General features: G+C 49.5%; 1 protein-coding gene across 10 annotated transcripts in view; it reads left to right on the top strand.

The window, feature by feature from the left end:
* NAV2 (neuron navigator 2) overlaps positions 1–13,617 on the top strand; it is a 711,083-nt gene that overhangs the window by 634,306 nt on the left and 63,160 nt on the right. For all 10 annotated transcript variants that reach the window (XR_012497554.2, XM_074336128.2, XM_074336124.2 and 7 more), the window contains 3 exons: positions 3,052–3,190; positions 10,884–11,175; positions 11,926–12,628. Coding sequence is in view for 9 of the 10 variants with exons in the window: in XM_074336128.2 (XP_074192229.2) it covers positions 3,052–3,190; positions 10,884–11,175; positions 11,926–12,628 (1,134 nt within the window). In the remaining variant the exon portion in view is untranslated. The remainder of the gene's footprint in view (positions 1–3,051; positions 3,191–10,883; positions 11,176–11,925; positions 12,629–13,617) is intronic.

Genomic DNA, 13,617 nt, shown 5'->3' on the forward strand with positions numbered 1-13,617 from the left:
AGATTTGAGTCTTTTTCCATTCATTATGGCATGCTTTCCTCAGCAGAACCTTACATAGTTGCCATCTTAAGTGATAACGTCCACGTGTCACCCGTAAGGAAGCTGAGGCACAGAAGTTTTAACTTGTCAAAGAAGAAAGTGGCGAGGGAGCTGAGCTCCGAATCCGCTGCTGGGGGTGAGTTCGCATCAGAACTTGCCCCATCTCTCCTGCACATGAGTTCAGTCAAGAGGTGTTTAATAAGCACCGACTGTGTACCTGGATGGAGGAGAGGCGGCCCACAAAATGAGGGGGACCCGGCTGCAGCGCCACCTGCAGGTGGTGGGAGGAGGAAAGGTGGGCTTTGCCTGGGATCAGGCAGCATTTCAGTCCCAGCTCTGCCACGCTTTTGCAGAACGACCTTGCACGATGACTCTCACAGCCACCGTGTCCTCATGAGGGAGCAAGGCCATCGATGAGTGTATACGAGAGGGGGTGAGAATATGTGCAAGTGTTGAATAACTGGCACGTGGCAAGTTTCCAGTGAATGGCCACTGTTGTGACAGGCAGCGTGACACAGGCTAGAAGGAGCACATGTTCTGAAATGAGACAAGTCTGCACGTTAGCCTAATTGAAACATTGACTGAAAAGCACTGGTCACGATACTTGTTCATTCTGCCTCGATTTCTTTGTCTGTGAAACGAGGACGATGATAGGTACTGTGCAGGTGTGAACTGTGCAGGTGTGAACTGTATAATGTATTTAAAGTACCTGGCACGATGCCCTGCATATGAGATGCACTTCATTGCTATCACCAGGCAGGTAGGGCCCTGCATAGATTTGGAAGGTCGGGAAGGCCTTTCTATAGGGGAATAACTAGGAAATTGTAAGGGCGCATCGAAAAGAATAGAAATGTGTGCGTTGATGTGGAATTTCAGAGTAGGAGATGGTTAGGGTGGGCAGGAGGATTTGTAAAGGCCGCAGACCAGGATCTGAAACCAGATGGGAGACCCGGGCAGAGCAGTGGAATCATCTGAGTTTGCTGGGACTCGAGAGCCTGGGACCCTCTGGACCTTCTGGACCCTGTGACTTTATCCACAGAACCCCCTTTCTGAGCCCTCAGGCTTCCTGGCTCTGTGCTCCAGACTTGGGATACACCATCACACAGTTTCCCTGCATTTCTGTGGGACCCTCCGGGTGGGCTTTTGGAAGCCAAATAGCAATGCTGTGCTAAAGGGTTTTCCGTAAGCCTTTGTCATCCTGCTCATGTTTACAAGCTGGTGGAACAAACTAGAACTTCTTCTGAGTTATGGAGGGTGGGGGTGGGAGGCTCAGCCACCGGCGTTTCTGAAACATCAGGCTACTGCTTTGCAGGCAAGACTCACGTGGAAGGCGAAGGGTGGGGTGATGTGCTTAGCTCAGTGTGTTGTTGTCAGACAGCCCCAGCTACGAACAGAGACTGGCCCTGCCACTCCTGCTGTGTGACATTGAACCTACGTGGTGGTGCCTGGCCTCCCAAGCCTTGGCTTCGTCCTTGGGCGTGGGCCGGGGCAGGTTCCCATGTGGACTGAAAATTGGCATAATGGAATGCCGCCTGTGTCACAGCAAAGAGGGTGGCTCTAGAGTCAGAATGATGGGTTCAGTTTCTGCTCCACCTTTCCTAGCAGTCTGGCCTTCCTTTGCCTCAGTTTCTCTACCTACACAATAGTACGCATCTATTTCCACTAGATGAAGTAGAACATAACAGGGTGGCAGTGTTAGAAGCTTACTTTATAGCCCCATGAATTTAAATCAAAACTTATTTATTGAGCACCTGCTTTGTACCGGCCACCCTGCAACCAAACAAAAGAAAATGCAACAGGCTTGGTGGGTAGCGGGGTTGGGGGGGGAGCACTGTACATAGAAGGACCAGGGAAGGCCTTTCTGAGGTCAGGCAGCGTTTCTGAGGGGCTGACACTTCAAATGAAAAGGAGGCAGGGACAAGTGTCCAGGAAGAGGGACCACAAATGGAAAGCCCCAAACACAAGAATCATGTTGGCTTAGAAGGAACGGAAGCCTGTGTAACCAGAGCCAGTGAGTATACACAGGCAGGCAAAAGACAGGACTGAAGGGGGAGGCCCAGTCACAGGGTGAGGATTTGGGTTTTTAGTACCCAAGAAGCCACTAGAGGATATTATCAGTGGAGCAGCAGGATCTGATTTATGTTTCAGATACGGCTGCCATGGGGAGCATGGATTGTTAGGGAGTGGAAGTACAACCTGGAGCCCACCTGGCCTATTGGCCGTAACCTAGGCAGAGCTGATAGCAGCTTGAACTTGGGGGGGGGGGGAGCTGGAGAGCTGTGCACATTGGGATGCGTTTTGCAAGTAGAGATGGTTGGACTAGATGGTGGATTAAATAAACGTCTTGGTGGTGTTGGGAGGTGTGAGATGGTAAGGAGGAGCAAGAAGAAGCATTGCCTGGAGACTTGACTTGAGCAGTAGGTGGCGGGTGGGTCTCAGTGGGTTGGAGAGTTGGGAAATGAAGCATTCTATTTTAGATGTATCCTGGGATGTTAGAGTGAGAGGTACCAATAGACTTGACAGGTTTCTGCTGCCTTTTGTGGCTTTCCTTCCCTTGGCATTTCATTCCAGGAGTGGCGTCCAGAGGATTCATGCAGCCATGAAAATTCTTCTCACTCTGACCCCAGGGAGAGTCGTGCTGTTGCTCTTTATCTCACTACCTTCAAGTCTAGTCTCCAAACCCCCTGTTCCCACTCTGCCGCTAGGCCTGGGAAGTAGCCATGGGCTTTGATCCATTTCCCAAGGTGAAGTTGAGGATGGGTGGGTCTTTAGCCACCTCTGCTCAGGGAAGCCACTTCACCCGGCTGCCAGTCCAAACCAGCAAGGACGGATGGCCCCCCGTGAAGATGAGTCACCTCAGAGGCACAAGAGCTTTGCCTGGGGCTATGTGACCCCGGCAGCCTCTGGGACGGTGTGTGTCTGTGTCTGTGTCTGTGCGTCAGCCTGAGCTGGCAGCCTGAGCTGGCGCAGCTTGGGGTTCTGGGGCTCAGGAAGCATGTGTCTGTCTTGCAGCTGGGATGACAGCAGCTCCGTCAGTAGCGGGATCAGCGACACCATAGACAACCTCAGCACTGATGACATCAACACCAGCTCCTCCATCAGCTCCTATGCCAACACGCCTGCCTCCTCGCGCAAAAACCTGGATGTCCAGGTAAGGAACAGCGTCTGCCCAGGCTCCCCCAAAGGCCCTGCCAGCGGAGCGCCTCGGGCTTGTGGGCCGCAGGGCTGTTGGGCAGGAGCAGAATCCCCAGGTCCACGCGGTGAGGCCCAGCCTCCTGCCCGCTGCCTGTGCCCTTGTCCCCCAGCTGCGGCCTCTCCTGCAGGGAGCAGGGTGCTGGACATGGGAGTGGGGAGGTCCCACATGTCAGGTGGTGGCCGTGGTAAAACCACGTTTCCTGCCCAGACCTCAGTTTCATCATGTTTTTTTACAAACATAGAATGTTGGACTCAATTGGCCGTCCTTAGCCTGGAGTGTGTGTCCCCTCTTAGCCCCTGTGACCCACTGCCCTCCACAGACATGTTTCTGATCCCTTGAGCATGATGGGCTGGGAACAAAGATGGAGAGCCCTGGATGGGAAGACCAGTACAGCCTGACCAGGGGTTGAGAACTGTCAATCTGTGTCGCACCCTCCTGACGATGGGTTTTATATGGCCCATAGTATTCCTTTGGCCATATAAAACTGGACTCCATGTCAAATTTTCTGAAGTGTGTTATTTTACATGAAAATGACCTGGTTTCTATAGAAAAAGCCTCCTTAAACCTACAGTCTCCACATGGTAACAGTCAACACTTGTCCAAGTATCCGCCCTCTATGGCCAGGGCATCCAGGCCCCGAGGCACTTGACTTTCCTACCCCTACTTTAAACGCTCAGATTTTATGTTTTGAATATAGTGTTACTTTATATTTGCTTTCAAAGCAGTTTTGTGAGGGCCCACTCACTTGTCCTCACAGCATTCCTTAGTGGTCAAAGGGGTTGGTTCTGGTCAGCCCATTGTACTAGTTAAAAAACCAGGTGCCGTCCTCACAACTGCTTCCAAGCTGGGTGTGACCAGCACAGGACTGGTCAGTCGTGGCACTGGCATATGTGGGCTGTTATCTTTTTCCTGATGGGTCCCTCCCGCCTGTGGGGGCGATGGCCTCAGGTGAACCCTGATCTCAACAGTCTCCCAGAGGTACCTTGGGAGGGCAGAACGGACACTGCCCCCTTCTTTCTCTCCCTGCCCTCCACGTTTATAACTTTCTCAGCTGATTCTCACTCTGTACCCATGGAAGCTGTTTTAGACATCTCTTTGCTTTCAACGGTATCTTTTCTTTGAGGACAGGGCTAAAAAAAGGCTGTATCAGAGTGTGGGAGTGAGTCTGTCCCACAGAAATGTAAGCATTAACTGCCGGATGCAATATATTAGGTGTTGCCTCTGGGATTACCTGTGACTTCTTGAGTTTGCATTTTAGCCAGCATTTCTAATTATTGCTGGGGAGTGAGGATGGGTTGTGGTGGTTGTTAAGAAAAGAAAAAAAAAACTACCCAAATGAAAGGGGCACAGAGGTTTTTGGGGTACTGATAACATTTTGTATCTTTATCTGAGTGGTAGTTACGTAAGTATGTTAAATTTATAAAATTTATTTAAGCTATGTACTAATGATTGTGTACTTCAGTATATGAATGTTAAACCTGACTAAGAAAGTTAAAAAAAGAAAAACAAAAAACACCCCTAAGGCACGCTGCCCCAGAGGGGTCACTGTTTAATCAGTAATTAGACACAAGTTAGAAACCCCTAGGCAGCCTGTGTTCCCTACCACCTACCATTCGCCAAATTTCGTAACGTCTACCAGGTTGCCTTTCCTCGTGGACACTGCTTTTTAGATTCATTCTAATTTCATAGCATCAATAACGGCCACGCTTCCAGATATCCTTAGACACTAATGTGGGGGAACCAAGGCATTGATCACCAGGTCTTTTTATTCAAGGGACAGGCAGGTTATTGGAGTTACTTCAGAGGTGGGAGAGGATGGAGGCAGAGAGGGAGTGCAGGAGAGAGAGAGGAGGAGAGAGATCAAGAGATCAGTAAGTCAGTATGTTTCTTCTGTTTACTTGCCAGGTAGGAGCAGACTTGCTCCTAAGGTGCACGCTGAGCCAACAAAACACTGCGTGGGAAGAATCTCCTTGTCTTTGTTGTCTCCCCACAAAGCTGGAGTTGCAATCTATTTTCCGCATTGATATAGAGTTAACACCTGGGATTTACAAATGATTTCCTCTCTGATACACTTGAATTTGGTTAATGCCAGCACGCCCCCCCCCCCCTTTGACCAGCTCTTTGCTTTCATCTAGCAAATATCACATCAGAAAAGGTTTTAGAATACATGTATTTTGATTAAGATCAGAGCGGTATTTTCCAGGGACACAAAAGGTTTAATAGTTATTGGGTTGTTTTTGCTCTAAAGCAACCTGAGTTTAAAATATTTGATTAAGAACTAAGAGAGTAGGTCTTGGAATAAAATAAGTGCAGATTTGCACCAATAGGTACTGAGATCCCTGTTGAGATGTTTTCTTTAAATGGGTTTTTAGTGGCATCCCTTTGTTCCTGTCCAGGGAGCATCTCCAAATATTTGGATCCATGTAAATCACAGCCTCCTCCCTGTGCCACTCGGAGGAATGCTAAGGGCCATTACTCCTCTCTGAGCAGCCTCAGGCAATGGAAAGATGGATGTGTTGCCATCCTTCCCCGGGGCTCATTCAGGTTTCCTCACATGCTGCTTTCTCCTGAACCAGGGCAGTACACAGTGCCCCAGGGAAGGCATGGAGAGGCAGGAAAAGGGGCTCAGCGGGTCACCGAAAACAGGTTAAGGACAGGTTACCTGCTTAGGTTTCCATATTTGAAAAGCCTCTGAGAAACGGCTAAAAAGCGGTACATCTAAGGAACAAGGGCGTTATGGTCTGGAAAGCCTAAGGAACAGCCTCATTTCGCTAGTTGAAGGAGGAGACGCATCACAGAGGAACAGTCCTTGAGAGATGGGAGGCCCTGCGTCTGTGAGCGACTGTTTTCCTCAAGGACGCTGAGGGGCACTGAGGCTGCCCTCCAGGGGGCACACATGCCCAGATATCCAGCATTGGGCGTCTGCGCTCAGTGCTGAGAAGAGAAATCCTCCTGCTTGAGATGGGACAGTCTCTTGACTGGCTTTCTCCAGGGGAGCTGGTGAGTCCCATTGGGCAGCCAGACCAGGATGCCGTGTCCAGTAGAAGGTGTGGACTTTGTAGTCAGGGTTGAGCTTCTCACTCTGTGAAATCCTTGGGTAAGTGTATCAGCCTCTGCAAGCCTCTGCCTCCTCGTCCAGAAAATTAGAGTAATTAGACCCAGCTTGAAGGGTGAGTGTGACAGTGGTGTGGAAATACTTTATCTGAACATGTTCTTTCACTGCCTGAAAATGTGTAGTTTGCTCAGAAGTTACCTTCTTTCTTAATTTCCTCTGGAATACTGGTCCCTCTGCTTCCCTCCTCCGTTCATGTCAGGAACTAGAAATTGACTGTGTTCTGAATATAGTTTGTAGTTTCAAAGCAGTTCCTCTTATATTTTTCAGCATTTTATTTTTAGAAGGTATTGGACTTTAACAAACACACATCTCTCTCCCACACACTCAACCTATCCATTTGTGTCCTTGGTCATTTAATATTTCCTCTCAGTTCTGTGGAAGGTTCCAGTTCCAGATGCCAAGATGCTAAAAAGGCACATGGTAAGACTCCTCATTTTCACAGCCTGTGACTTTTTACATAAAGTATACGGGGTCGGGGGTGGCAGAGGGAGAGATAATTCCATGTGAGTTTATTTTTTGCTTCTCGAGGAAATAAAATCCCAAATTCTGTGGCAAGGATTCCTGTCCTGTGTGGCCCTGCGTGAGCCTGGAGCTCCCCGGATGTTCTCTGAGTGTTGGGCTGGATGTAGGACAGGGTTTGGTTGGGGGCCGGGATGGGTGCCCTTTCTGCCCACCTGCTTGGTTGCTGCTGCTTGTGGCTTTAGACAAGTTACTTTTCCTCTTCCCTCCTGGATTTTCCTGGTCTGTAAACTATGGGTAATGCAAGCTCAGTGGATTAAGGGAGCTAAGAATGTCTGTGTGGGGACGCAGCGCCCAGCAAGAAAGGGGCAGGTGGCGATGCTCAGGCTGGTAATGACTTCTGCTGTGACGGGCTCAGACCTCAGCCAGTTCAGCATCTCGGTTGGCAGGGGAGATGAGTGTGACGAGGACAGTGTCCTTCTAGAGGCTTGTGGCCCAACAGCAGGAAACACAAGTACCCTCTTCGTGTTAATGCAAGACACAAATGGGATAAATGCTCAAGTGCTGATTTTCAGAGGTGGGAGAGTTGGTGACAAAAGGGCCACTGTTTATTGAGTACCTCCACATTTAGCTCATTGAGACTAATGAGTCCCCCATCTGTTACAGCCCCCGTTCTGTACACAAGGTAATGATCTCAGAGAAGTGACACAGCCTCTTCCAGGGTCACACACTGCAAAGGCGTGGCCGCACCCAGCACTTGAACTCAAAGTCAGACTCCAAGCACCATTGTACCATGTGCCCACCCCCCCATTGCTCAGGTCCCACCTGGGTCCCAGCCTCTCACTCTCAGAGGACTAACCTCCCTTCTGTGGCCCCTGTGGCCCCTGAGGAACCTGGCCCTTCAGTGGTGAACTCTCCAGTCTTCCAGGCCCCTCCTCCATCCTGTATGGCTGTTTTCCCACCTGCTGTCTTGGATGTTGAATGAGTAAGTGGACTTCCAGGTAGGGGCAATAGGAAAACCCTTCCAAAATGTGGTGCCATTTGAGATGAGAACAACTGGCAAAAGCATCGAGAGCAAAGAGGAGGGTACAGCTCTTTGTACATCCCCATGTGGCCGCCGTCCTGCCGGCCTTCTGTTGTAAGCTCTAGGAACAGAGAGGCTTGGACAGTCTCATCTTTTGATCCCTAGTGGTGCCACCACCTGCTCTGGCACATGCCTCAGGAAGGGTTTGTTAAGGAGATGTGAACTGAAAGCCAGTCGTGTTGCAGGGCAGGTGTCCGCTATACAGAGTAGCGCAGGGAAGGCTGCCACCCTGGACCGAGTGGTGGGGATGTGATGGTGGGGTGATTATTCTTTCCAGAGGAGGGATTCAAGCCACAGTCCTGGGCCAGGGCCATGTACCCTTTCCCTGCCATTGGTGGAATCAGAATGGGGAGGGGTCCCACCCAGAGGCCAGGCTAGAGCTGTTCTAGGGTTGGAGTTGGGGAACAATCATCCAGCAGCATGGAAGGAGAATGTACTGTGCGTAGGGATTGTGTTAGGTGCTGCTGGGCATGCAGGAACGTCCCATGTCCTTGGACTTGTCCCCTCGGAAGGCAGTGTGGCATAAAGTGGTTAAAAACCTGGGCTCTGCCCTTAGACTCCCTGGAATCCTTCATGGCCGCTTCCTCACCAGGTGATCTTGGACTCTCTTCTTTTTCATTCTGTGCCTCAGTTTTCTCATGTAAAATTGAGACTATAAACTGTCACTTCCTCAGAGAGTTTTGGTGAGGATTAAATTAAGTGCTATGTGCAAAGCATTTTAGCCCAGTGCATAGCACATAGTAAGTGCTTCATAAATTTTAGTTGTTAACTGCTACTGCTCTTAGTACCACTATAATTTGATGGGGGGAAATAAAGTATAGGAATATCATAAGAACGAATGCAGTCGCCCAGGATGTGGTGCGTGCTACATTTTCAGTACCTCTTGGAGTATGTTAGAAAGCATTAGAATGTACTTGAACATAAGCTCCCAGAAGTTAATGACGTGCACTTGTTTCTATTCATTGTAGTATTCCGAGGGCACAAAATCTTACCTTGGCAGGTGGTGGCACCCAGTAAATAAAATACTTGCTGGGTGAATGCTTCCAAAGCCAAGCTCTTTCCTGCCTCAGGGCCTTTGCCCTATTACACTCCTCCTATTGCCTGGCACACTTTTCCCTAAACTCTTCCCTTAGTAAGTTTGTTCTCGTTCTTTAGGGTACTACTTCAGAAAGGGCTCGCCTGACTGCTGGGAGTCCCCCACCCCCATCGTCACAATCTAAATTATGTCAATGCGTATGTTTATCTCTCAGACTCCTTGTGTTTTTCCTTATAACATTTTTCATAATTCACAATTACTCAAGTAGTTGTGTTTATGTATCCGATCTCTACCTCTTTCACTGGGTCAGAGACTCCAGGAGGGGTAGGAACCAATGTTACCCACAGATCCTCAGCCTCGGTGGTGCCTGGCCAACAGCGGGCACTGAGGAAATTCTGGTGGAACGAATGTACTGGAAGGGTTTAGGGGAAGGCCTATGGGCTGAAGTGTTTGGGACAGGGAGGGAGTAACTTTTGTTCCCGCTCATCTGTAAAACTGAGATGGAGACAGTAGACTTACCTACTTACCCTCTGTGCTCAGATAGTTGCGGGCATCAGTGAGATCGTTTTGGGCAGGTGTGCGGGAGCTGGAAAAGCACGGGTTCCTGTGCTCAGTCATTTACTCGTCAAGCCTTGATCGAGCCTCTGCCCTGTGCTCAGACGTGGGAAGGCCTCTGTCTGAGTCCCTCGCCACAGGTGAATAATGCGCTTGCCACAGAGGGGAGTGTTTTTGTCCCCCTCACATCTCAGGGGCCTACTACCCTTAGGAACTCGGTGTATGTTTGGGGAATGACCAAACAAATGAAAGAACTCATAAGGTGGCTATAAAAGGATGAGTGAAATCCACAAGGGGTGCGGGCGTTGAGGATGAAAGAGGCCATGCAGCTGGTAGGCAGTTGAACGTGGGCTGCTTGTCTGTATTTAACTTTTGTCCCGTTCAGCCAGTGTATCCCAGGGAGGAAGGTATTTGTACTACTCTTGGGTGATAGGCATTAGGCCAGATTCTGGCCACCTGATCATTTTGATTTCCTACCTTGGGGATGACGCCCCCTCCAGGTAGTTAGTATGGGACTTGTATCTCCCTAAAGTGTCGCTGACCTCCCTTCCCCATTCTCTGTATAGCTTTTCCCTACTGGCATCTCCTTGAACTGGCCCCACCCCTTAGGGAGGCCCCCAAGGCATTCTGATGAGATTTCTGCCTTTTCCACTGCAGCAAATCATTAACATCACACTTCTGTCCCCTCCTGGGTTCTATGGCCAGTAGGTCAGGGCTCTCCCAAAGAAAGCTGGCTAATTATATCCCTTGTCTGAACAAAACCCCACAAGAGGAGCAAAGCAGTGGCATATGAATAGAGGTGGGATGGGAGCAGGCACCCACTGGCTTTTAGCATTAGGGGGAAGTGGCTTTTGAGGATGTGTTTCCCCTCAGTCCCTCTCTCTCCCCGATTCAAGTGGAACTAACAGCTGCCCTCGTTTGCTCGCTCATTTGGTGTGTTAGATTGTGGCGCTATGCTAGATCCAAAGATCTCGCTGGCAGTGGAGCGATAGGGAGACTGCAGAACAAAGGGAAACGGGCCAGGAGGCTGGATGCTGGATAGAGATCAGGCCGCCCGAGTTAGAGGAGGCTTGTCGCCAAGTGGCAGAGAGTTGGTAGCTGAATTGTCGCCGTTTCTCCTCAGTATACTCACGGTTCTCCATGGGAGTCTTTCCTTCTTTTTCTTCTGTCCTCTTTTACTCTCCATCCTCACTTCCTTCTAGGACGTGTTTATATTCTTGACTTTCCTTAGACCCAAAAAACCAGGCTTTCTAACCAGATAACCAGAGTCCAAAGGCCCGAGCATTTTAAAGTAGTTAGTTATTATTTTCTCCTGAATCCACCCAGTGTATTGGCATTTTGGCTCTAGGGTCAGAGGCTCCCTAACCTGGGACGGACTAATTTGGAGTCTCATCCACAGACCGACGCAGAGAAGCACTCGCAGGTGGAGAGGAATTCCCTGTGGTCTGGCGATGATGTCAAGAGGTCCGACGGAGGGTCCGACAGCGGCATAAAGATGGAGCCGGGGTCGAAGTGGAGGCGGAATCCCTCGGACGTGTCTGACGAGTCCGACAAAAGCACATCGGGCAAGAAGAACCCTGTCATCTCCCAGACAGGCTCGTGGCGGCGAGGCATGACAGCCCAGGTGGGCATCACCATGCCAAGGACGAAGCCGGCTGCCCCGGTGGGCACGCTCAAGACCCCAGGAACCGGTGAGTAAGAGACACAGGCTGTCTCACATCCACACCTGTCAGTTTGAAAACCAAAACTGCAGTTACTCTAGCAAGGACTTGATGTTTCCAAGTCCCCACAAATGCTCAAGTATTTCTTCTGAGGGTGTAGACTCTGCTAATAACCAGCTTTCAGAAAAGTTCCCATCCCTACCTTTTTTCCAAGTGGAAATACTTACGCATGAGAGCCTTTAAACTCTGGAGATGGTTCCAGTGCTGAGGCGTGTTGAACTGATGTGGCTGTGGGCTGGGTAGGAGCTCACACACCCAGTGCAGGCTATTTAAGGGCATGTTTTCATGAGCTGTTGGTATGTTGAGTTGATGTTTTCCTTGATGTAGGGATGTGTGTAAACAGGGGCAGTGTTTTTGCAGGAAGGCAGGGGTGTCTCGAAAGTCAGGGACAGCTTTTTGCTGGACAGAGGGAGAAACATCAGTAGAAGGTAGGATCTCATCCCCAGACACATCAGTAATTGGCTGGCTTTGCTTTATTCTGGGTAAATTTAGACTGCTTTGCAAATGAGGAAAATCAGTGGGGTCTCCTAAAAGGCTCCCAGTGACAGTAGTAGACTAGATTGTCTTTATAAAATGCTCTTTCCTCTGCTTCCCAAGGGTACTACGTTCCCCACGGAGAAAGTGAACCAGTTCTTTGGAGGAGGGGAGAATTTTAAACAGATTGAGCTGGGTGAGCTGGCTTCCTGGTTTGTAGGCTAACCTTGCTGATTTCTCTCTTAGGAAAAACCGACGATGCAAAGGTGTCTGAGAAAGGAAGGCTGTCCCCCAAAGCTTCCCAGGTGAAGCGCTCCCCATCAGATGCGGGTCGCAGCAGTGGTGACGAATCCAAAAAGCCCCTCCCCAGCAGCTCCAGGACGTCTACTGCCAATGCCAACAGCTTTGGGTTCAAGAAGCAGAGTGGCTCGGCTGCTGGTCTGGCCATGATCACAGCCAGCGGGGCCACTGTCACCAGCAGGTCAGCTACCCTGGGCAAAATCCCAAAATCGTCTGCCCTTGTCGGTCGATCTACTGGTCGGAAGACGAGCATGGATGGGACTCAGAATCAGGATGATGGGTATCTGTCTCTCAGCTCCCGGACAAACTTGCAGTACCGGAGTTTGCCACGGCCCAGTAAGTCCACCAGTCGGAATGGGGCTGGAAACAGGTCTAGTACGAGCAGCATAGATTCCAACATCAGCAGCAAATCAGCAGGCCTGCCGGTGCCCAAGCTGAGGGAGCCTTCCAAAACGGCCCTCGGCAGCTCTCTGCCAGGTCTGGTCAACCAGACGGATAAGGAGAAAGGCATCTCGTCGGACAATGAGAGCGTGGCTTCCTGTAACTCAGTGAAGGTGAACCCAGCAGCCCAGCCTGTGTCCAGTGCGGCTCAGGCCAGTCTCCAGCCAGGGGCCAAGTACCCTGATGTGGCCTCTCCCACGCTCCGCAGGTAAGTGGGTAAATGGCACTGAGCAGAACGGGAATACATGGACCGGTGTCCTGGATTAATTTCCTGTTTCTTAGTTTTAAAAAACCTCTGTTTTCCTTCACTTCCGTCCTAGGATAAAGCTGTTTGGTCAGATGCTGCCAGCAGTTTTGCAGTCAACTATTTTCCCATATTGGGATGAAAATTATAAGCCTCTGGAATCAATCATCCTGGGTTCAGTTTTGGGTCTGCCTTAATTAGTCACCATGTAACCTTTCTTAACAGTTCTGCCTCAGTTTCCTCATCTGTAAAATGGGGAGGCTGATGCCTACCTGAGAGTTCTTGTGAAGATTAATCTGGCCCATAGTAAGTACTTAACCAAAGTTAGCTGCCATACGAAATGAGATCTGAGATCTGGATGGGTAGCTCAGCGGAAGCTGATAGGTTTTTTTCTTATCTTGTTAATTCTGTGGCGGAGCCTCTTCATCATTATGCTAGACAGTCATCTTGGCCAGATCCTGTTCTCACAGAGTCCAATGTTCCCCGCATACTTTTTTATAACTTCATGCATAATTCCAAACCAGTCTCTGAAATTTTAGCTTCCTTAAAAAAAAAAATCTCTTAAAGCAGAAGTGTTTCTGAAAAAGAAAAATTGATTTCCTATTACCTTTTACCATACTGGATGGAAGTTTTTGCATGAAAATATTATTAGTCACTGTTCTTCAAACAGTTTAAAACAGTTTATTCTAAATGTACACAACTTTTGCCTGTTCACGTTATCTCACAATACCCACTTGACCATCCTGAAAGTACAGAAGCAGAGCACAGATCCCATCCTATCTTCCCAGGAAACTTCTTGTCATAGGAAAGAATGAGTCCCGAGGATTGAACACCAAGCAGTTGAAAAAATAAAAATTATGTGCACATGTACATATTTGGGGATGGATAGGAATGTTTGAAGAGACTTCAGAAGAAGCATTCCACAGGAAAGGTATAATGAAGCCGTTCACTGT

Source organism: Rhinolophus sinicus, chromosome 14, assembly GCF_057876585.1.
Source record: "Rhinolophus sinicus isolate RSI-liver-muscle chromosome 14, RSI-T2T, whole genome shotgun sequence".
Classification (NCBI taxonomy): Eukaryota; Metazoa; Chordata; class Mammalia; order Chiroptera; family Rhinolophidae; genus Rhinolophus; species Rhinolophus sinicus.